This window comes from Vulpes lagopus, chromosome 4 (genome assembly GCF_018345385.1).
Source record: "Vulpes lagopus strain Blue_001 chromosome 4, ASM1834538v1, whole genome shotgun sequence".
Classification (NCBI taxonomy): domain Eukaryota; kingdom Metazoa; phylum Chordata; class Mammalia; order Carnivora; family Canidae; genus Vulpes; species Vulpes lagopus.
Window position 1 is genome coordinate 68,007,328 of NC_054827.1, and position 25,369 is coordinate 68,032,696.

General features: G+C 41.4%; 1 protein-coding gene across 14 annotated transcripts in view; it reads right to left on the reverse strand.

Annotated features, from left to right (window-relative positions):
• The window catches only part of PAM (peptidylglycine alpha-amidating monooxygenase), a 274,617-nt gene that overhangs the window by 72,617 nt on the left and 176,631 nt on the right, over positions 1 to 25,369 (reverse strand). For all 14 annotated transcript variants that reach the window (XM_041752522.1, XM_041752527.1, XM_041752526.1 and 11 more), the window contains 2 exons: positions 19,653 to 19,738; positions 17,833 to 17,916 (listed from right to left, as the gene is read on the reverse strand). In XM_041752522.1, coding sequence (XP_041608456.1) covers positions 17,833 to 17,916; positions 19,653 to 19,738 — 170 coding nt within the window. The remainder of the gene's footprint in view (positions 1 to 17,832; positions 17,917 to 19,652; positions 19,739 to 25,369) is intronic.

The window sequence follows — 25,369 nt, forward strand, 5'->3', positions numbered from 1 at the left end:
ATTGCTCTCCTCTGCTGAGGCAGAGATGTATAACCACAGCAAGGTACTTTATCAAATATACAGACTCAGAATTTCAGAATTGAAAGGAACCCTGAAGATGATGGAGTTCAATTCTTACTCTTTACAGATAGGGAAAAAGAGGCTACCGGGATTAAGAGCATTGGCCAAAGTAATTCAGCTAACTGGGACACACCTGGCTATCAAAACTAATGCTCCAATGTTAATATTCAGTAAACCTTACTTACTTGAAAGAAAAAAGAGTTCTATTTCTACAATACTTCCAAAGCACTTTATCTATGAAATACCCTAAAGCTAAGATAAAGGAATTAAGCAAGAAGGGATAAGTAACCAGTGGTACTTAAGGACCTCCACTTAAGCAGGAAGTTCATTTCTCTTAATGGGAGGTTGAATGCATGGGATATGAGGTTATCCATTCCAAACTATTTAGCTTGCTTTTCTAATAATAGCTTGTCCTTCCTGCTTGGATACATGGCTAAGCAGTAAAGTAACGATGTGGAATAATGCATGATAATAACCTATTAGATTGTAGGTCCTTAGAAGACTACTGGTCTCTCCTAATCTTTCCCTCTAGAGATAGCCTTCTACACTTCATGAGCTCATCTTGTCCTGGTTGTTTCCTGCTTCTATTAAAAAAAAAAAAAAAAAACAGGTTAACCATCGATCCTGGGGGAACCAACGTATTGTTATAAACTACATTCCATTAATTGGAAAAGTCCTTCCGAAAGACAGTCATAGAGTGAATTTCAATTCACTGCACTCTCCTAGGAAGGTAAAGGATAAAGCATACCAATTATCTCCTATTCCAACCACAGTTTTGGCTAAATGGATCCTTTCCTTATGGAAGCACTGACAAAGCATGCCTGGAACCATTGCCAGATCTTATAGAAAACAAAACAGAGAAATAACATGTTTAATGATAAAGACATATTCCACAAAAATCTGTAAGCTAGTAGTCAACTGCATCATAAGCTTCCGTGCCCTCGGAGTGTTCTGAACATAAGTTAAAGGCCACCTTCCCAACTTCCTGTCTTGAACCGATAAAAATGAATCAAGGAGACCACAGTACACACCAATAATTTCGCAAAAATGCATGTACATAGATAGTGTAATGACTATTTGCCTATTAAGCTGGCTTGATCTTTACCTTATGGTTCTCTGCTCTAAATGAACAATTTTAAGTTAATGGGACAGATGAGGTTTTGCTGGGATTACATCACAGCTCCCTAGGTGACCAACATGGGAGACTACTTGGGGATTCATTTCTAAAGTCAGGGAAATTTTCATGTAGTCAAAATTACTTGGAAAATCCCTTAGGAGAGTGGAGCATGCAGTCTCTTAATAGATTCAACACAGCCAGTTTCCTTTGCCTTGGAACAGAGTGCTGTCAGTTTTGTCAGCTGCGCCACATTGTTAAAAAAAAAAAAAAAAGTTATTTCTATCCATTTGGACTGTGTGGTTATATAAAAAGGTTATTTCTGTACATTTGAGATGCTGCAGCAGAAGCACTGCACAGAAGCACAAAAGGCAAATAGGGAAGGGCAGAGGGAACGGCAGGCTGGGGTCTTCTCTTATGTTTGCTTTGGTTTTAATGAAGCTAAGAGACAGCTCCTTTATGTTGTGTGTGTGCGTGGGGGGGGTACCACCTGATTATAAATACAGGTCTTTTTCTTTTAAGATTGATCAATTTAAAAGAGAGACAGAGAGAGGGACAGAGAGAGAGCATAGCAGGGGGAATAGCAGGGAGAGGGAAAAAGCAGGCTCCCCGCAGACCAGGGAAGCAGGGAGCCCAACCTGGGGTTGCATGCAGGCCCAGACCTGAGCGGAAGGCAGATGCTTAAGCGACTGAGTCACCCAGGTGCCCCATAAAGGCAGGTCTTCAAGTTACTTGACAGTACACAGTAAAAACACGACCCTCCAAATTAACCAGAAAATGCAGACCTGGGAGTTTTTGATTAGAGTTCCTTCCAAACAAAATTCGGGTCACCAAATTTGCCCTAGAAAATTCGTAGTTCCTTGAAATCAGCATCTCAGAGTATCAGGACTCTCCAGTTAATCTCCACTCAAAGAGCACTCACACCTTGAGCTGTCACGGCAAATGTGTGTCCGCTTAGCAAATATCACTGGAAGAGGGGCACCGCTAATGCAGACACAGCCTGCACAGAGGGTTTCCTGGAGGCTGTTGAAAGCTGGCTGAGCAGACAAGCTCCAGCGCTAAATAAACCAGCACTACAAAAAAAAAAAAAAATCTTCAAAAAGGAATTCCTTTTGAAGCTGTCACTGCGGCAAGTTAGCCTCTTTTGATTTTGTATTCACTGCTGTGGGACTAGAAATTACTAGCTTCCATTTGTCCTGTGGCAAGGAAGAGAAAATGCATTTATCCATCTTGCAAGAAGACGACTTTCACAAAGGATGGCCTGTTCTGTTCCCAAAAGAGATCAAATGGAAGGCAGGCAGGCCGGCTCACCAATGTGCTTTTATGATCACTCTGTGTGGAGGGTGTGACTAATGTCAGAGCACCTTCCTGTTTCCATCTTTCACGAATGCAAAAAAAAAAAAAACCAAAAAAACAAAAACAAACAAAAAGAACCAGAACTAAACTACAGTAAAGTTTAGGATTTAAAAAATCCTTCCCTCAATTATGAACTGCTCCAGAATCATACTTCTAAGGAAGTAAAAGATACTCCCCCAGTCCTGAAGCTACAGCTAGCATCAGGAATTAAAACATATATATATACCCTTGTAAACACACCCAGATCAAGAGGCAAAACCTTCCATTTGTGTTCCACTCCTGAGGCATTAAGTTTTAAATCTTTATGTTATGGATATGCTCTATGTAAACATTTGTTTTGTCCTTCTGGAGTTGCCTTTTAGCTAAAAACAGGCACCTTTAACCAGTTGTCCACTAGCTTCATGGGCTTTGGTTGGACTATTTTAGATATCACACCTGGTTACTACGAAATATTTTTTCCCCTTTCTCTCAGTGAAACTCCTTCGACTTTTTCTATTTCTGTATCTCTATTTTTAATATATATTCATTTTAAAAATGATAATCTAAGTTTTCTTCTGCAGTCTCCCAGTAATTATTGTCTGTTCTCCCCACTGAGGGCTGAATGCACCTGCAAAAGCCTAGGAGCCATACAAAAAGTGTTAGGTAAATTAAATAATGGAATGAAAAGGGATTTTAATATTTGTAGTCAAAGATGCTGTTTTATATTTTTCTTTTTTAAAAGAATTTATTTATTTGAGAGAGAGAGAACATGAGTGTGGGGGCGGGGGGTTAGGGGCAGAGGGATATGGAAAAGCAGACTCCCCACTGAGTAGAGAGCTGGATGCAGAGCTCAATCCCAGGGATCATAACCTGAGCTGAAGGCAGACACTTAACTGATTGAACCACACAGGTGCCTCAAAGATACTGCTTTAAATTCAATTTGAAACATAAAGCTAAAAGTGTTTCTCACATAAAACTCTATTATGGATTTTAAATCATTTTGAGAGTATTTTTTTATGTATGTAACCTTTCACTCCTTCTGGAATTCTCAACCCTTTTGTGCAACATGTTCTCCCCCTTTTATTTAACTTAAACCTTTACTGCTCACGAATGACACACAAAAAGAGGCAACACTAGCCTTCTTTGTTTTGAAATCAGGAAGTTTATATTCTGCAAAAGCAGTAATTTAACCGCAATATATGCCTTTGAAGCTCAATCTAAAATCAGTGTCTGCATTTTCCACTCAATTGTCTTCATCAACTTAAAATACTATTGTGTATTGTGCTCAGTTCTTCAATGAAAAAATTAATCTAAAGTATCTAATTTACATGTAATTATGCATGTATGTAGTCCGTGGTATTAATTAGGGAATACACTTTGAACATTATAGCTCATATATTTTATTTAGCATTAATTTTCAGTCATTCAGTATGTTTATGTTGTAATGTGAATAGAATAACATTTATAAAGCACCTTTGAGTTCAGAGGTACTATATAAGTGCTAAGTATCCTTCCCACATTAATGAAAAAAACACTGAAAGCCTTTGATGACTCAAGTTATCTCTCAAAATTCCTTCAGTCCTTAAGCAAGTCTTTTCAGTGTAAGATAAAGGGGGAGTGTAGAAGGAACTGTGGTTACTGACCAGATTTTATCCTCCTTTCAGTTATTTATAGGAGGTATACTATACTTGAGTCGGGGAAACAAGAATAAGAAATTCTTGCCCCAAAACATGGGGCTTGAGAAGTGTGGGGGGGAGAAATATTCCTACAATAAGAAAATCTCCTGAAGGTTTTCAAAGCAGACAAAATGAGAATTAATATGTAATGAAAAGAAAGGGAGAGCAGGATGAAGGGTTTCCAAATTGGATGAAGAGGAGACTAATGTTCCTGTTGGCAGAAATAGGGGGTTAGTGGGGTCTCCTCTAGGCCCAGGGTAGGTTGGATTACATTCTTCTAATAGAATATTTTGTAAATATCACTAAATATTATAATTGAATCATTTTCATCAAATGCTTTTTTGATCATGGATTTATTTAGGGTCATCTTCCCCATTTTATAAGTAAGACGGTCAACTCCCATAAAAGAGAATTAAGAGCAAATGGGAAATGGAATATACAAATTCTTGCATAGCTCTTTAAGAACTTCTATCTTTTGCTGGAATTCCTAGAACATAGTAAACAAACATAAACATGTTACGGCAATGGAGGGGAGTGAGGGACAGGGTGAGGGGTAGGAAAAAAGCTGGAATATGGATGAAATATGAGAAAAATATCTTAGAGTGTGTCAACACCCTGAACTAGATGTCACTGAAACTTAATTGCATCTTCTAATTTTTATGTGAGCCGATGGCAAGTAACTTTATTCCTCCTCTTGATTTCTTTTGGTTAAAAAATGAAATGTTATCTGCTGTTAATTTAAAAGGAATTAATTAGTTGGGACTATGCAGTGTTACTAACTTCGAAAGAGGAGTTAATAATTACGAGTGATTACAAAAGCATGAGTTGCAAAGGAGTAAATGGAGGCAAAGTATAAGGTTTTCTTGAAAAACAACCAGAAAATAAATCTGAAATACGACAAACTAAATGGTATTAGGGAATGTTCTGTTTTCCTAAAAAAGACATCACTTAAGCTAAATATTATATTGTTCAATGTTAAATTGCTTTAAAAATACATTTTGGGGATAAGAAACATTCTGAATATATCCTTTAAAAAAGAAATAATGCCGCAGTGCTTTACAGGCCTTCTCGTAACCAAATGAATGAAAATGTAATTTCTGACACTTAATGGCCATATTTAGGTATTAAAATAAAGAGGTGTCCCATGGAATGAATGAAATGAATAAGGATCATTAGTTTTCCATACTGAGGATGATTAACAAAGTTGCAATGCAGGAAGCTAGGGAAGCAGGGAGCTCACATTTATGTGAAGAGATTGGCGAGAGCAAAAAAAAAAAAAAAAAAAAAATATATATATATATATATATATATATATATTGCAGGATAATAGGCTTCTTTTGGATCATTTGAGAGGTACTGAATAGACCTAAAATCATTCCCATGACTCACATCAAGCTGCCTGTGTATAATGAAGGGTACACAAGAACGTGAAGAACATCCGATTTCAATTCTTCTGAAATCAGTGGGATTATCAAGCAATCTGATTTAGATACATCCCTGCTTGATAAAGGGAAGTGGATTACTTCATCCATCAGGAAGAAAAGGCAAAAATGAGAAGAGGTAAACAACTCCGTCTTTATTCATATGTATTCTGTTGTGCACGAATGAGCTCATTCCTCTCGGTTGCTGGTGGTTCAAGGACTATTAGAAACCCTGACTCCATTATTTGTTTTATAGACTCAAGACGTGAACTGTGGCTCATATACAAGTGAGAAATCCAACACAAATTAAATTTTTTTTTTTTTTTGGTTTTTAATAGCATTGGTCTAGTAGCTACATCACCTTAGGCAAATCACTTAACCTTTCTGAGCATCGATCCCCATTTCCGTAAAATGGAGGGGTTGGGCTAGATGAGCCCTTCAGGCCATTGCTCCTACTGCATCACCCTGAAGACTCCATCTCTGGCATTAAAAACAAGCACTTTAAAAACATGTTAGGACACAACACTTAAAGATTTATGGCTTTTACTCCCTTCTTCTCAGAAGAAAAGAAGGTGATGCTTTTCTTTTCAACAATCCTTCTCGGTCATATTTCCATCTCTTCTCTTTATCTGAAAAGGTCTAAGAAGCTACAGGATTTTAGGTAAGTGGAATGTGACCTGCGTGCCAATCATTTCTCTCTCAGAAACGGTCTCAAGGTCTCTGCCTTTCTCTCACTTCCTCATCCCTGTCACTCTATACATTCCACTTAAAAATAAAAATGTAAAAAATAGGTGGGGGGGAATATAACTTATTTTTGCTCACCCTTCACATAGGTTCATCTAGATACAAAGAAGGAACATTTGCCCACCTATATATAGGGAGGAGGATATCCAGTAGTCATTTATGCATCGTAAGGGGCTTCTACTATTACACCCTTTTGAAATGCAAACACCAAATTTTGCGAAAAAGTTAAGAATAAACTCTCCATCCAATTTTTAAGTGAAATCAAGAAAGTGCTAGAATACCAGGCAGTAATTAAATGCATTTTTCTCTTTCAAAGCTCCTCCTTTCTTAAGAGAATTGAGATTTAATTATACTTATTTTGGTAAGTGCAAATTATTCTGCTCATGTCCCAAGCCCCAGGAGATGGCCCTGACACACCCGCAGTACTGGGGGAAAAAATGCAGAAGTAACTTCAATTCTTACTAGGAAAATCTGAACCTTGATTTTTATCTTTTTTTTATTTTTATTTATTTTTTTAAAGATTTTATTTATTTATTATTCATGAGAGAGAGAGAGAGAGAGAGAGGCAGAGACACAGGCAGAGGGAGAAGCAGGCTCCATGCAGGGAGCCCGACGTGGGACTTGATCCCGGGACTCCAGGATCACACCCTGGGCCGAAGGCAGGTGCTAAACCCCTGAGCCACTTGGGCTGCCTTGAGCCTTGATTTTTAAAGTTTAGTTTGCATCAATATCAACAGCTCATTAAAATTTCAAATTCTGGACTCACTGGTGTACTGGTAACACATTGTGTCTGGGGAAAAGAATGCATGTGTGTGCACATATGAATCGATTATAGTTTTTGTTAATATGAATGTGTGTACCACACAATTAATAATAATATAATATTCTTTACTGTAAATTCCCCATCACCAGTTGAATGTCACAGAATTCTTTCCTTAATTTTTGCCGAGCTTTTTCCATGGCCGAAGTATGGTTTTAAACGATGAGTAGTAATTCAGCCAAGAATGTTTGTTGATGTTCTTATTTATTGGAACAACAAAGATACATGTTGGGACTGCATTTTCTTGTCAGTGATGTGGGTAAAATCTCTGCTGTCCTGGTTAATAGTTTTTAATACTGGAAAAATGCTTCCTCAAACTTTTGGACTCTTCACAGTAATATGTATCACTAACAACTTTTCCGTAATTTTCTCTTTTTTAAAGAAAGATTTATTTATTTTAGAAAGAGTCGAGGAGAGAGCAAGCATGAGGGGGAGGGGGAGGGGAGAGGGAGAGAGAATCTCCAGCAGACTCCAGGCCTAGTGTGGAGCCCGTCTTGGGGTTCCATCTCACAACCCTGAGATCATGACTTGAACTGAAACCAAGAATCTGACCCTTAACAGGCATCCAGGCACCTCACTATCTTTTTTTTAAAGTCTAAACAATCCACAAAATAATTTCTCAAGCACTGATCTGCAGCATTTGTCAATTTCCACAATGTAAATTTTCCCTCTGTAGTCGATTTCAGGCAATGGCTGCAATGCGTCATCACTGAACATTTTACAGTATTTCCACCATATTGATACAAGAGAAATAATAAATGACTCAAGGGCAGTGATAATAAAATGTAGCAAAATAATTAGGAGATGAAAATTTTTGAGTATTGCCTTCATTTCTAATGATGGTTATAATTAGCGAACAGCTCAAAAAAAAAAATCTGAAAATTAACAAGTAGGCATTGTTGAATCCATATGAGCCAGCTCCAGTACACCAGTGCCTCACCTCTACCTTTTTTGCATCTAATTCAGGATCTGGTTCGAACCAGGAATTTTCCGTTTAAAAAGCACTGCAGGGAGATTCTGGTGCAAGTCCTCAGATCAGATTCTGAGAAATCCTGACTTTCCCAGAATTTAGTAAAGAGGATGTACTTTAGAGGTAATTCTATTAAGACCTTTCAGCTAATTCCAATCCTTTTAATGAAATAATAAGAGGAGTTTCTTTGTTTTAAGTAAACAATGGGTAAAATTTTTCAAGTGTGAAAACATCTAGTGGAGGTAAGGATATGAGGCTCACTCACTCCCTTGGACTGTAAATTGGAAAAACTGTTTTGTTGGGTAATTTGGTGGAAATCTGTTAAGGCTTAAACACTCCACGAACCGAAAATCCCATTTCTAGAACTTTACCCTGCAGTAGCAAAACATCGTTACTTAAAACACTGCTTACATTAAAGTTCACTGCAGCATCGCTTGTGATAGCACAAAAATCTCAGAACTTAAATGTCTTTAATAGGGAGCGGGCTATATACGTCATAGTATGACTGCACCACAGAACACTAGGCTGCCGTTATAAATAACGGAAGAGCTTTACATGGTCTGCCCTAGAAATGTGCTCAGGGCACACTGGTAAATGCAAAACAACAGCAGATGCAGATCTGTGAAGCGAGTGGTCCGATTTTTGTCCAAAAAAAGAAAAAGTGCATATATCCACCTCCATGGTTTGTGTTTATACAGAAACATTAGTCAGGATAAGCATTATGAAAAGTTAGGCAGATATAAATGATAGTTACCTGGCAGGGGGCGGAGGGGGGGTGTCCAGGGAGAAAGGGAGCTGGAAATGAAGAGGGGCTATAGATTCTTTTTTGTGATCTATATGCCTTTTCTTCAATAGCTTCTCTGAGACATAATCTACATACCATACAATTTACCCCTTTAAAGTGTATAATTCATTGGTTTTTAGTATTTTCATAGAGATGTGCAGCCATCACCTCATAGGATTTTTCAATAGTAAGGTATTGTGGGTGATTTTTTTTAAACTTTTCTTTTTAATGTTTTCCTGTATTTTCTAAAAGATGAAAAATAAAAGTTTGGGAAAGAATGTTTTAATGGGAAAATATTCAGCTATATCCAGAGTCCTCCAATCCTTGTTATTATTTTAACTGATGACTCAGGTTTCTTTGTTCTAATAGAACTTATTGCAACTCTGAAATCTGAAAAGCTCTGGAAGCCTAAGGTGGTGGTGGTGGTTGTTGTTTAAATGTTTGGCAGCAAAATTTGGTCTGAACGGATGTGATGCTATTTATGGTCTTTATCCCTTGCAGTGTGACTATTTGAACATTTTCCCATAGGAACACAAGCATATATGATTAGGGCTGCTGCTCCAGAATCCCAAAGGTGATATCACGTAATACGTAACTTTTGCGTTGGAGTACCTTTCTATCAGGTTGAAAGTCCTTACTTCCAAACCACATGTGGCCCAAAGCATTTGGGTACAAGTTTGTGCCCTTATATCAAGGAATAATAGAGAAATAAAAAATGGACATGGGGGAGGGAAGAAAGGAGGAGACCTGCTGAGTGGCATGGGAATCACAGCCTTGGGAGAGCAGAGAGAAACTGAGGCAAAGCGTATCCTTCTTGGAACCACATTTCTGTAGGTGCTGAGGATAAGCTTGTTTAAGCAGGGCTGCTGTCCCTGGTGGTGAGACTTGGACACATTATCTGCACCCTGGAATGAAAGACCGTGGTGAGAACTAACCTCGTGTGTGTGTGTGTGTGTGTGTGTGTGTGTGTGTCCACAAACATATATTTTTTTTAGGATTTTATTTATTTGAGAGAGAGACAGCAAGAGAGAGCATGAGCAGGGTGGGGGAGAGGGAGAAGTGGACTCCCTGCTGAGCAAAGGAGGGGCTCGATCTCAGGACCCTGGGATCATGACCTGAGCCGAAGGCAGACGCTTAACCGACTGAGCCACACAGGCGCCCCAACCTCCTGTATTCTGGAAGGCGATTAGGCTTCCCGACGCACGTGTACATCAGGGGCCTATTCAGGAAAGGCCAGGCTGAGTGCTAGTAAGGTGCCACTAGGTCTCCCTTTCAGTGAGGAGGCTCCTGGCAATCCGGAATGCTAGAAGCTACGTGGGATTCGAACACCCCACCCACAGCATCTTTCACTTTGCAGAGGAGTAGAAGCAGGCGTGGGGCATCTTCCTGGCGAGCGCACAGGAGGAAGGCCCTGAGTGGGATTTAGAGGAGACAGCAGAGGAGGTGGTGGGGCGTGACCGTCCCCACAGTTTCCCACTGTCTCCACCAGCAGGTAGCGGGGAGTCAGGAGCACTCTCAGGCTTGCACTAGTCACAGAGACCTGCTGGACGCCAGAACCATAGAATTTTGAGTGTACCTGCCCTGCCACTGACCTACACTCCATCCTGCACAAAAATGCATCAGCAAGGGGTCTTCTTCTGGGCTCACAATGCCAAAGCTTTCTCCAACAGCTTCTGGCCAGTGGTCTTGTAGGAGGCAGAGATGTAATAGAAGTCACAGTGGAGTCAGAATCCCTGTCTTCCCTCCCGCCTGCCGCTGTTCCCATCCCGCACGCTCTTCCCACTGTTCCCGCAGTGGTGGTGAGCCAGGCACCCTCAGGGGGGAAATGTGGACCAGCGTAGAGGGTGCGGGCTTGACCTCAGACCCGGTGTCTAGGGACACCCACCTGCCTGGAACGAAGCTGTTCAGAGGCCACACCTAATGGATCACAGGATGGAATAACACAAGGACAACAAGGAGAAGTAAATCGCGATGTCACCAGGTCCAGGCACTGGTGTCCTCACCATTTTATTCAAAAAGTTCCCTGTAAGGGCTTTAATTCTGAGTCATGAAATGGAGCCACCCAGATTCCACATCTAACTCAGCAACTTAGAACAAGGGAGAACAAGGCCTATTCGGAATCAATCTCTGTCTAAACTGGGTAGGGTCTTGCCTGCCTCTTCATCCCCTCTAACCCCAAGGGCTGTGTATTGACTCACATGATTATTGCTATTTTCTATTTTTATTTGCTGCCACTGGCTGGTGAGCTCCACGAGGGCAGAGTTTTGAGCTTACCCCTCAGGGCCTCCACACGGTGCTGTTTGAATTAAAGGGAGCTGAAATGGTAGCTTGGCAAAGAGGAACATATAGAAAAGCAGGGAGACGAAGGCCATGGCCCCAGTACCAGATAAACTCCATGCAGTCCTAAAATTCTGAGGGAAATCAGTGTGCAGTCGTTGACATTCAAGAAGATATCCCCAAATTGGGAAGCTAGTGGGGGGGGGGGTAGAGAGGGAAACTAATGTTTAAGGCCCGTCAGCGATGCTGGACACAGCTACCACAGGCATTCAACACCTGCCACCTGTTTTAATTTCAAAAGACATGTAATATCTTTGGGAAAGATTTCTGTCCAAAATGTTGTAAAGCTACGGTACTTGCAGAGTTAAAAGCTTAAGCTTTCTGGAAAGTGTGCCTATCGAAACGGATTTATCAATTCTCTAAGGCTACTACTAACGTGAATTTCATGATCTGATTTTACTTATAATCCCAACAATTGGGAGGCTACATTTCCAAGAGTCCACATAAGGAAGAGTTGCAGGGATCCCTGGGTGGCGCAGTGGTTTGGCGCCTGCCTTTGGCCCAGGGCGCGATCCTGGAGACCCTGGATCGAGTCCCACGTTGGGCTCCCGGTGCATGGAGCCTGCTTCTCCCTCTGCCTGTGTCTCTGCCTCTCTCTCTCTCTCTCTGTGTGTGTGACTATCATAAATAAATAAAAATTAAAAAAAAAAAAAAGAAGAAGAGTTGCAAACAGGATCCCCGGGGTTTCATTCAGCTGATTTAGAATTAAGGATTACACACCCCCCTCTAAGGAAAATGAATCTTTCAGCTACACTGCAGGGAACATCCTAAAATACATGTATGTTTTGAGGGCTGGAGCCAAGCCCTGGACGTGGGTGTACGTGAGCACATGTCGGGGGGTAGGGGGCCCGTATCTTTGACAATACCCGATATAGTTTTCCTATAAGCAACAAGAACTGAAGGACAGTAAGTGGTTTCCAGCTCGGAAATTCGGCCAACCCAAAGGGAGTTGGAACTCACGCACTTGGGCGGACGTCCTTACCTCCACTTCAAGGATATCAGTTCCAACTTCAGCTGGTGAGTAAATGGGTTTTCCCAGTTTGAAAAGTGAGCTAACGCTGAAACCCAGTAAGCTAATACCAGTAACTCTGCAAAGCAAAGGCTGGTTTTCTTAAGATTCCCCCAGGGGCCAAAATATCCAGAAGAAATATAGTTTCTGCAACAATCTCAGGAGAGTTTTGTTTCTCTTTGGAACAAGACTTTATTGAAAAAATTTGGTGGGGGGTGGGGGGGAAGAGGACCAGAAGGAATCTCTAGCTCCCATTATTCTAATTTCCTTGAAGGCAGGGACAGTCTTGTAGTTTATCTTCTCATAAATGAACTAAGAATAATAAAAACTGCCATGGAGAACAGGAAACAGCAGAACTAGGAAACTTCTAGCAGCAACGTGACAGCTACGAACAGCTCTGTCTCAAAATATAACCAGAAATTCTAACCCCCTGAAAAGCAAAAGCAACCAACATACTCTTTATATTATGGGCAACGATGACCAAAAGGTTGCATTTAGGGCAATTTAGGTCAGCTTGAAGCCTTTTATAGGGACTATAATGATGCCTGTTAACATGTACTGAGCACTTACCAGATATCTTTTTATAAACCATCATGATTCCATTTTATCAATGAGGAGGAAGGCAGAGAGGTCCAGAAACTTTGTGAGGGTGACAAAACTAGCAAGTGCCGTCTCCAGGCCATCAAGCTTTAGGGTCTGATCACCTAACCCCTGCACAAGGCTACTACTTATATGGGATATTCATTTTTTTTTTTTTTAGATTTTGTTTATTTATTTATTCATGAGAGACACAGACAGAAAGAGAGGCAGAGACACAGGCATAGGGAGAAGCAGACTCCACGCAGGGAGCCCGACGTGGGACTCGATCCCAGGTCTCCACCAGGATCAGGCCCTGGGCTGAAGGCGGCGCTAAACCGTTGAGCCACAAGCAACCCCGACACCCAACACGGAGCTCGAACTCACAACCCCAAGATCAAGAATAGCATGCTCCACCATCCAGGCCAGCCAGCCTCCCTGGGACAATCATTTCTAATTATATTATATTATTTTCTCCATGGATTATTAATTTATACAAAGTTAGGAACTCATTCTGGCTTTCCAGAGCCTCAGCCCTGGGTCACCCTGGCCTGCAAAAGCCCTGATCTTTTCTTCAAAGGCTAGTAGCTTCTCCATGCAGTCAAGCCTATGACGGAAGCCCAGGTTACTGCCCGGCTGATAAGCACTTGGAGTGCTTGGCAGGATGATAAAGTCCTAACAAAGCTCTGCATGGCCTGGCCCCCACCCTTCACCAATGTTCTCGTTTCTTGCCACCTCTCTCTTTGCATTTCACACTCCAGTAGTACCAAATTATTGAAAGTTCCTTGTGGACATGAGGCTTTTTCACTTCCCTGTGTCTATGCACATGCTTTTACCTTTGTTTGGAAGGTGTCTTCCCCTCCCTCTGCCCACCTGGGGGCTCTGATCACTATTCAAATCCTGGCTCAGTTTCCATCTTCTAAGAAGCCTTCCCCAGACATGGCCCTCCCTGCTCCACCTCTCCATGGCCCCCATATCAGGTATGCAGTTCTAGTACTGTCTATAAAGGCAGATTTGGTGCTTGTCTCTCCAGCTAGCATATACGAAATGCCAGTGGGCAGGAAGGTTAGACCACCCAGCCCCCCCAGCATGGGTCTGATAACTGTGATTGGCGTGGCATTTAATAAAGATGGGTGTTTATAAATGATGCTTTAGTGGCTTCACATGCTGCACAATTTCCAAAACAAACAAGGACCAAACCAAAACAAATATTTCATGCGATCCCACAGAACCCCCTCGAAAATCACGCTCGATTTTTTTTCCTACTAACTGAGATCACGGTCCAAGACACACTCCTCTGGCTTCTGATACTTTATCGTCCAACAGATTTTACCTTCACTGTTGGTATTTTATTAAGGAGAAGTCCTAGGCTTCTTATGTAAGGAGAAACACTCCCTGTAAGGATAAATACCCACACCTGTAAGCCAAACATTTTCCTACTTTTCAGTAGTGCCATAATTTTCTTCTGGTGTTCCTCTGATGTTTCATTTCTATACTTAAAAATATCAATAGTTTGGGATCCCTGGGTGGCTCAGCAGTTTAGCGTCTGCCTTTGGCCCAGGGCACAATCCTGGAGTCCGGGGATCGAGTCCCACGTCGGGCTCCCTACATGGAGCCTGCTTCTCCCTCTGCCTGTGTCTCTGCCTCTCTCTCTCTCTCTCTGTGTCTCTCATGAATAAATAAATAAAACCATTAAAAATCAACAGTTTTAACATCAAGTTCAAACTGTGCCCGACACTACTATGATTTGGCTATGTGTGTATGTGTAGATAAAGTATGTAAGACATATGTATATGATATGCAATAAAATATATAATTTATAATCACTAGAAGGTATGATGGCATGATTATTTTTCACTTCTAGGTGCTTCTAGTGGCAAGTGTGCCATCACAATATAGAACCTTTGTACAGTCTAAGTCACTCCTTCTTGCAAACCAGGTGTGTAGAGATTTATACTGAGCTTTTTGTCAGGAGGGTATAATTGGGAATGTAGCATATTAACTGGTAGGTACTGAAAGACTTAACATACTACTTCTACTTGTAGGATTTAAAAACAGCAAGATAATATTACAACATTTGGAAAGAAAAAAAATCACTCAATTCTGACTTTCATGTTATTGACTATTTTTTTTTCTTGTTCTTTATAATACTTGGAAACATGTGAGCATACATAGAGTTTTATGATTTGTTATTACATGGTCTATATAAATTTTTATGACTTGTTATTATACCATTTATTTAACTAGTCCCCTATTAAGGGACCTTTGTTAACTTTCCAGTTTTTCATATCAATAGTTAATGGGGCGTAAACAACCATGGGTAGGTAGCTCGTTTAAAAACAACAACTCTTTCTTTAGGACAAAAGCCCTGAGTGAGATTTTAATGTTCTGTATAAAATGCATTATAATATGACAAGCTTGCTTTTCAAAACACTGCACTCATTTAAAAAAGCTCCCAAACTGTGCCCAATTAGTTCAAACCCTGGCAGTTCTGGTTTTATAATGCAATCTCCACTCACCCCTGATTTAATAAATGTAAAATGCTCTCTAATTTTAGTGAGATTTGATATTTTCCCATGTGTTTATTTTCTAAGTCATGTGTGGTTTAAGGCACAAGACCATATCTAATACTACCGAAAAAACTACACGGGTGAGATTTTTTTTGTTCACATTTTTGTTATATTACAACAGGGTCCTTGGAATTATAGCACGAGTAATCCTTCTAACTCATGCCTCATATATACCTTCTTTAAGAAAAATGGTTCTCAAAAAAAATGAAAAATTCCTATGAAAGTTGCTCATCGGTCTCTTATAGTAAAGAATAACTATGTATTTACATATTAAATCTCAGAACTTCTAAATTGTCCCTAGATTAAACATAAATTACAAAACAAAATGAATTCCTCTCCAGTGATAAATTAAATTGTGACAGTAATAGATTTTAAAACTAGTCTGTATCATCTATCTTCCCTAGGGTGTCGAGGTAGTATCGGTTAGGATGTACTACAAAGCTAGGAGGAATCCGGTTGAAAAGGGAAGTCCAGGGGGCTCTTTGGAGGGACGGGAGGGGGGGGGGGCAGTGAGCATGGGTACAACCGGGACTTCCCTTGTGGTGGTCAGGGAAGGCCTTCCTTGTCTCCTACACTCTCGCCAATGCTCTGCAAGTAAGCAGTGTTGGCACCTGTCTGTTCCAATGACACCAATCCAATGTGTTAAATTTTTAGAGCAGATAATTTCTGTCTTTGTTCCTCCAACGCAAACATTTATTCCATTGTTTTCAACGAAACTGCCTTAACACTACAGTGAACAAGGTTTCAGGTTCGGTTCCCAAGATGGACAGCTATTTGTATACTATAACACAGAGTGTTATTTTTATTTTATATTTTATTATTTTTTAGTATTATTTTTAAAAAGATTTTATTTATTTATTCACGAGACACACACACACACAGAGAGAGAGAGAGAGAGAGAGAGAGAGAGAGGGAGGCAGAGGCAGAGACACAGGCAGAGGGAGAAGCAGGCTCCATGCAGGGAGCCTGATGTGGGACTTGACCCTGGAATCCAGGATCACGCCCTGGGTTGAAGGCAGGAGCTAAACTGCTGAGCCACCCAGGGATCCCTTTTACTATTATTTTCAATATAGAAACAGGTTTTATTTGGAAGTTAGGTTCATGGGCTGGTCCATAGGGACTTGTTTAATTGATAACATATCTGATTGCAGTGCTCAGAATAATCTTTCGATCATATGAAATGATTCTAATATATTTTTCCAGAGAAGGACTGTATTTACTGCCCCAGTCCTGAATACTGAGAATCTGTGGAGCCCCCATCACCACATGAGGCACTCTCCACAAAGGCCCCAGAGGATACTTTATAGGCAGAGATGGACTCGTGCTTCAAGACCTAGTTGCCGGATGGAAAGCTAATGTGTCTGGAGAGGAAAATGTATCAGGTTGGTTAGTAGAAATCTAATGTTAGAGAACTCGGGGCGATACGTGTAAGTCAGCAAAACACAGTGGAAAAGCTGATAAGCCAAAGAGAAGATTGCTTAATATTTACACTCCTGTGAACACCGCAGTGTGAACCTGGGAGGCGGTTGGAATTTGACTAAATACACCAGAAAGACCAAGTACCAGTGTGGGTTGCCTTGGGAACAGGGCCCCTTTCTCATGCTAATGATTCTATAATAAGAAAAGGAGGACTTAAAGGGAGTAGTACGTAGTACAAACTTCCAGCTATAAAATCAAGTCATGGGGATTAATGTACAGCATAGGGAACACTGTCAATAATATTGTAATGACTGTGTATAGTGACAGATGGTAACTAGACTTATCATGGGGATCATTTTAGAGTATATAAAAATATTGAATCACTGTGATGCACACCTGAAACTAACAGGATATTGTATGTTGGCTATACGTCAATTAAAAAAAATATGAAGTGCATAGTAATCATGGGCAGACCAGTGAGTTGTTGGGGGTGGGGAGGGTGTTTAGCAGTGTCAAAGGAGTAGGCGGGGTATGTGCATCAGTCAGTGGACGATGGAAGAGTCCACGGAGCGGCCAGCGTAGATCACAGATGAAGCACTGACACGGGCCTGAGTGTTTGAGAAGTTCCCCAGTACTGCAAAACAGGTTGACTCTCCCCGTGCCTTGCTTATAGTAACGGAAATACACTGCTAAATCCCTATTCCTTTGATAACATTCCTTGGAAGCAATCCCCCAGTAGAAGGAGGTAGATAAGGCGACACATTGGAAAGCAAAAGAACCCTGACGTCAGCATAAGAGAAAGCAGCACATGGGACGTATAAGAGAATATAACTTTCGAGGTAAAAGTCGTCCCCCAATTAAAGGAAACAAAAGCAGTCATCATTTCCAGGTGGGCAGGAAGCGTGGTCTATAGTATGTACATTTTGCATTTTTCACATATAGTTTATATGTTTGTAGTATTTAAAGTTGTGCTTAGTTCCAACATTTCAAAACTTACCTCTGAAAGCACTAATATCCCCATAGTGCACTTGGAGTACAAAGTATTTACTGCCAGTCTCTCCTCCAACTCTGAAGCCAACACCTAAAGATCCATAAAGAAGGTAAATCAGAATTTTAGAAATCAGTCTCAAGTGGAGCATTTAATCTCAGGTCGTGGATCTATGAAATCCAAAGGGAAGTAAAATAGTATGTAACACACGAAGCTATGTTCTATGAAAACGAACATGAGTCAGGCATTCAACAGACAATTTCTAATATATCTATCATTCCTTCTCAAAGCTCTGATACAATTCTATTCCTACTTCCCATTTCGGAACCAGAGGCACCACATACACTTTAAGGGGAGAAATCGAAGAAAGCAGCATTCTATCCTTGTTGATTAGGTAACAGACATACAGAAGCCCATTCTTTCATTTTGTTTTGGACATATTCACATTCCTTTTTATTTTCTGATTCAATATAGAAAACAGACTTCTTAGCAGCATCTCGGGGGACATGCTTTTATTTCCATATGAAAACATGTATCTGCAAAAATGTTACTGAGGGGGGCAATTTGGGTGGTTCAGCGGCTTAGGGCCGCCTTCAGCCCAGGGCGTGATCCTGGAGACCCAGGACTGAGTCCCTCCTCGGGCTCCCTGCATGGAGCCTGCTTCTCCCTTCCAAGTTTCTGCCTCTCTCTCTCTGTGTCTCTCATGAATAAATAAATAAAAATATAAATTAAAAAAATGTTATTGAGGAAATCGGTTATCAGTGAGATTACAAAGTGCAGCGTGTCAATATGTTTTTGGAATCCAAAGGGTTCCTATAAGAGTTATCTAGAAAGCTAAAAAAAAAAAAAATCTAGAGAGAAAATATTTACAAGCAGAGAAAATTTTTTTCCTGCCTCAACTAATGAATCTTAAAAATGTCAACGAATCTGTAACAGCCTTTCCCCATCGCCCTGCCACCCCCCCCACCCCAATAGTTTCCAAACTTGTTTAGCAGCAGCTGCCTGCTAAACTGTTGAGAGGATTCAGAAGCTCATTCGAAGCAAAGCAAAACATATCGATGAGAACTTGCAAAGGTAGGGAGGCAAAAGAGCGCCACGTGCATCACGAGACGCCAGCCTCAGACCAAGGCAGACGTATCCTGGGACAGAACTGCACATTCCCTCTGATGTTAAGAGCCAGCGAGGTGATAAAAGAGTCTGGTAATTCATGCACTCATTGGAAGCTGAGGGACAGATTCGAGTGACGTCAGAAAGCCAGCTGAGGTCGGGCATTACATCAAATACCCAGGTACCAAGGCTATTAAAAAAAAACAAAAATCTGGGGTAGCCCTGGTGGCGCAGCGGTTTAGCACTGCCTACAGCCCAGGGCGTGATCCTGGAGACCTGGGATCCCTGCATGGAGCCTGCTTCTCCCTCTGCCTGTATCTCGGCCTTTCTCTCTCTGTGTCTCTATGTATAAATAAATTAAAAAAAAAAAAAATGTTTGCTGAAACAGCAATTTACTTAATTCCTAGCTCTCTTGGCTCACGAGACGCTCCTGCTGTCGAGAACCAATGTGCCATAGGCCAAAGGTGGCTCGAGGTGTACTTGTCCATCTTCTAATTCTCTCTAAGCTATTGTGGGGGCAAGTTACTTAGCGGAGAGAGGCAGCCAAAGAGTTAACTACCTAAGCCAAACCTTTTCTATACAGAGCAAGCAATACAGGTAATTTTTAGCGTGAAATTACAAAATGGAACGCTGTCGATGACTGTGGAAAGGACAGATGATTTAGTTTCGAGTCAGAAACTAAACAGCTGTAGAGAAGGCCACGCAAGAGGCCTCAGACATACCGTTGGGGAGTCTGGTGGGGGGAGCATTTCTTGCCCAGGCGTATAGAATATTGGCTTTGTCTGTACAGGTTCCTTCATCACAAAACCTGAAGACAAAAAAAAAGAAAAGTGGCATAAATGAAGATTCAAGCAGCAAAATGCAAACAGTGTTCACCGGGGGGCTAGAGGAGAGACTTGGGGATGGAGAAAAAGGTAGATCCATCAGTCGCCGGGTCCCGATCGTAGCCACACCAGCTTTAAGATCCCAACGACAAATACCCCCCCATTTGCTTCGACGTGGATGGAACTAGAGGGTATGATGCTGAGTGAAGTAAGTCAATCAGAGAAGGACAAACGTTATATGGTCTCATTCATTTGGGGAATATGAATATAAATAATAGTGAAAGGGAATAAAGGGGAAAGGAGAAAAAATAAGTGGGAAATATCAGAAAGGGAGACAGAACATGAGAGACTCCTAACTCTGGGAAACGAACTAGGGGTGGTGGAAGGGGAGGAGGGCGGGGGGTGGGGGTGACTGGGTGGCGGGCACTGAGGGGGGCACTTGATGGGATGAGCACTGGGTGTTACTCTGTATATTGACAAATTGAACACCAATAAAACTGATAAACCAATAAAAATAAATTTATTATAAAAAAAAAGATCCCAACGAGGCCTAGAGCAGAGAATGACTGTGTATAATATGGGAGAAAAGGAGACGCCAAGGGAGACTGGTCTGGGTGTCGCCGACGCAAAGCCGTCCTGTGGGGCCGACCTGCAACTGCTCCCGATCGGCTGTGCTCCCCGGCGGAACGGGCTCTGCGGAACTCGGGTGGGATGGGGGGCGGCACAGGAACCAACGCTGACACCGTGGTGGTCTGGAAGTGGCCTGAAGGACATGCCATTGACATCTCCCTCTGGGCATCAGCACCGTCCACGCACTGCCGTGCCCGCCGACAGGCCCCGAAGCCTATGAACCCTGCCTGCGCCACTTCCGAGGGGTCTCTCATCAAGCCAGTCCCTTCATCTACCGAGCCTCAGTTTCCTCTCTTGTAAAAACAGGGCTACTTCCACTTACCTCACAGTCATTCTGTAAACCAAGGGAGGTGCAAGTGGTGGGGGCGCTTCACAAACCTCGAAGCGCCCTGAAAGCATTCGCTTCGCCTAGAGATTCACTATGCAGAAGTGCGGTCAGAGGATCCCAGGCAGACAGCCAGACGCAGCTGGAGCCGGACCCCAGAAACCCCCCGGAGCCCTCTGCACCGTGGACAGGTCCCAGATGGAAGCCGTCCTGCCCGGGCTGCGGCGACGGGCATCCTGGCACCTGCACCGGGGGAGCCCATTTCAGGAACGGCACGCTTCCTCAGTCCAAGCCATACAGCTTTTTTTTTTTCTTTCCCCATTACTCTATATCTCTTAGTTTGCTCTGTTCTAGAACTGGGTTTGCTCAAAACACCATTCGGTGATGTTTCTATGTTGCATCTCCTTGCTTGTGTTTGGGGAAAGTGGCACCAAGCAAGGTTGGAGGCAGGAGTTTGGAAAGGCTTGAAAGGTCTGAGTGCTACCAAGGACAAGGACAGGGACAAACAGCTTCTTGGGCAGGGGGCTGGCTCATGCAGGAGAAAGAGGACACTGCCCACAGCCATGGAGGCTTCCTGAACAGGTTAGGGACTGAGGCTGGAAACCTGGACACCACCCGGGTCACAGAGAAGAAAATCACCGGTAAAACGTACCTTCCAATTCAGAGGCATGGACCCCTAACATGTTTTCTGCTCACAGCCAGAATTGGGTGGGGGCATAGGCGGTAGGACAGACAACTGTCTTACGTCTGCATGAAGCGGGGGGGGGGGGGGGCCCAGACCAGAGCCAGGAGGTCCCCATAAGGTCATATTTAGCAAATGCTTCTGCTTCTAACACTCAGGATGTGGAAGGAAACTGGGTCCTGCGCAATGTAAAACCCATCGACCAGGGGCTCCTTCGTGCTCACTGTCAAGAACAATACACTCATGGTGAAGGATCATTATCCTGGGAGACTTGTGCGTGGGAGCAAATGTCTGCGACACCCTTGTGCCAATTGCGCTGCACGGCTTAGGGTACTGGACAGCGCCCCACCGCCAGGTTCTCCTCCCGGGCCTCGTGCCACGATGGTTTAAGAAAGACTGTCCAATGGGATGAACTTTGCATTGCACTACTGTGAGCTACGAAGACTTCAAGATCTGGGTGGCAATTTTCACAGCTTTCAAACAAAGATCATAAATATACAAGAGGGCCTCACACAGTGTGATGACAGTCTTGGGTTAAACAAGGTAATTGTTTCCTCTGATATGGAAGTCAACTCAGGGTATGACTAGAAGGAACCAGAGTGAAACACAACAGAGAAAACTGCTTTAGTAAGTTTTTTGAAGCTGCATGCTGGATTAGGTCATTTGCTGGCACAAGGTCTTTGCAGTGCTTCCCAAAAATAACATGAGAATAAAATCCAAACATTGTAGCGTAACACATAAGGCTTTTCATTATCTGGGACCTTTTATAGATCAGAAAAAAAAATCCCATTTTAGTCGTGCCAAGTTTCTGCCAGTTTTTAAAGTCTCTCTTCCAAAAATAAAAAAAAATAAAAATAAAAATAAAGTCTCTCTTCCATATTATTCCCTTTGCCTGCAACACCCCTTCCTCAACTCTCTGCCTGACAAACCTGTATTTACTTTCCCCTTCGAGATACCCTTCAGGGGCGCCCGGGTGGCTCAGCAGTTGAGCATCTGCCTTCGGCTCAGGCTGTGATCTCGGGGTCCTGGGATCGAGTCCCGCATCAGGCTCCCTGCAGGGAGCCTGCTTCTCCTTCTGCCTGTGTCTCTGCCTCTCTAATAAATAAATAAATCTTAAAATAAATAAATAAATCTTTTAAAATAATAATAGAATCTTAAAATAATAAAGTAAATAATAAATAAAATCAAATTAATAAATAAAGTAAATAATAAATAAAATCTTAAAAAAAAAAGAAAGGATTCCCTTCAGGCTTCCTCCTCAGGGAAGCTTTCTCTGCCCCTCATCCCAGCCACTTTCCACTCCTTAACCAGAGGGCTCATCTTAAGTTTCAGCTTCCTTATCTCCTCTCCAACCAGACTGTGCATATTTTGTGGTTTAATACACTCCCGGCACCTGCACGGCTGCCTGGCATTTAGTATATATTCAAGAAATGTCTGGGGAAGTTAACTTCCAAGTAGGTCTTAAACTTTTCAATATACAAACACTTAAAGATTTGAATTGGCCTAAATTTTATTGTGCTGCCAAGTATAATAAAAAGTTTTTTTTTTTTAATTTCCTCAAGAAGTTTTAACTAAAATATCTAAATAACAGTGAGTCTGAATGATTACTTGCCTGGTTTTCCGTAGGAATCAGCTTTCACAAGAACACTGCAAATAGGTTGTGCTTTACAGATGAATAGGCTCAGAGAGTTTAACTTCCAAAGGTCACCTATTCAAGTCATGAGTCAAAGCTTGGCCTGTCACACTCCCTTCTGTCTCAATTCATGAGATTGATTTACGGGCAGAAAATGATATCCTATGAAGATAAGCTTTGATGACTACACTACTATACCATCTCAACTAAGCTGCAATAAGTGTACACAATTCTAAAATCAAATTCCAGATAATTAAAAAAAAACAAATTCTAGATAATTGTTTTCATTTATTCACAAAGAGGAGACAATGATTTTACATTTTATTTTCTTATCAGCTCTGGTCAAAGAAGAGCTCCAAAGGCAAACTTTGATTTTGTTTAAAATCCTATTTTATAATTTTTAAGAAAGTTATTCAACTCAAGACAGTAAAGAATGACCCACAGGAAGGCACTGGGATATTGAAACTAATCCTAAAACTTATTATGTGAGAGGATGAAGAGAGGAGCAAAAAAGAAGAGGCTCAGAGAAATGGGTCCTAGAACAGATAGTAGTACAATGGGAAAATACTACAGAGTGGCAAAGAGCATTTGAACAAATTCCCTGCACCTTTTCATTTTCAGATTCCTATTTTTCCTTTCAAGTGAAAAATAACATCATATTTTCTCTACATAATGTGACCAACAGGAGGGGATCCTGGCTGGCTCCATCAATCAAGTGTATGATTCTTGATCTTGGGGTGGTAGGTTCAAGCCCCAAGTTGGGTATAGAGATTACTTAAAAAAAAAAAAAAAAAAGGACCAAAGAGATAAAGATGGTATTTTGTTTTTTCAAAGGGTACTATAAAAATAGAGAGGATTTTTATCACTCTTATTAATAAGAAAAGTCTTCAGGCTAGGAAGCAATGTAACCCTTGATCAATGGCTGCAGTGATTTCAGGCCTCATCAACTAGGTTTCTTAGTCTTATAATTCTAGCAGCTTCTCCTGAAGGCTCCTCCAGATTAAGCCAATTAATTGTGAGAAGATTCACACAGCTCCCTGTGGTTTCTTAGTTTTTGCAGTAAAAGTGATAAGAATTAGCTTTTAAAAGGAAAAATATTCTGGATTCTTGGAATTTTGCTTTAGAACCTTTTCACCTATACTCTACAGGGAAACCACTCAGATGGCATGAATATTTTCAAACTATGCCAAGCACTGAAAAATGCTAACCTGTCATTTTGAATTATCCAAATAAACCATGATTGACTGTTAAAGTACTCTCTAGTTGTATCAGTTAAAGGCTATTTAAAATCCACGGTTACTCAGGGAAGATCAGAACTGACAAGTCATTTCTTCTTTGGTCTAAAAAAAAAATTTTTTTTAAACAAAATTGTCATGCCCTCAAGTTAAGTCTATACAGCCTTAAATTCCAATTTTAATAAATTAAGTATCAGGACCCCAGGAAAATTAATCCAAAGTGAGAACATTTAAGAAACACAATATATAATCAGTGGCATATGTGGAATATCTTTATCATTCAAAACTGCATCAGGAATGGGTCAGGAATTCAAATTTCATTAACTCTCCATAAACCCACAGAACATGCTTCCCAATTCAGACAAATCTTATATGAATGTCAGTGCGATGGGTATGCAATAGGTATTACTATTAACATAGTAATTACAAGGATACTTAATGGGAAAGCTAAGTAAGAGTGGTGATTAAAAGGCACCAGCCTGATAAACATCCCTATGATGTCCACACTCCACTTTCTTGATTTTTTTTTTTTAAGATTTCATTTATTTATTCATGAGAGACACACAGAGAGAGGCAGAGACACAGACAGAGAGAGAAGCAGGCTCCCTACAGGGAGCCCGATGGGAGGCTCCATCCCCAGACGCTGGGACCACACGCTGGGCCAAAGGCAGATGCTCAACCACTGAGCCACCCGGGGGGGTCCCCACACTCCACTTTCCTAGTGAGATTAAAGAAGCTATAAAGTTCATAAAAAAAGAGGGTGTGTCTGTTTTGTTCACACCAAATTTTTAGTGCCTAACAAAGTGCTTGGCACATGGTCAATAGTTAAGAAATATTATACTAATTAAACAAGTGTAACAACTACCATGTACTAAGCACATCTACGTGCTAGGCACTGTGCCATTATCTACATCCCTCCGCTCACTCTTCCCGATGGCCCCATCAGGTGGGATTAGTGGCCCCATTTTACAGATAAGGAAACAGACCAATGCAGGATAAATAATTTGACCAATGTTTATTACAACTGGCTCTATGCTACATGTTACAGCACTATGCTAGAATATTGCTATTCTGTTTAACATAAATACTAGTCTGCCAGGAAAGAGCCAG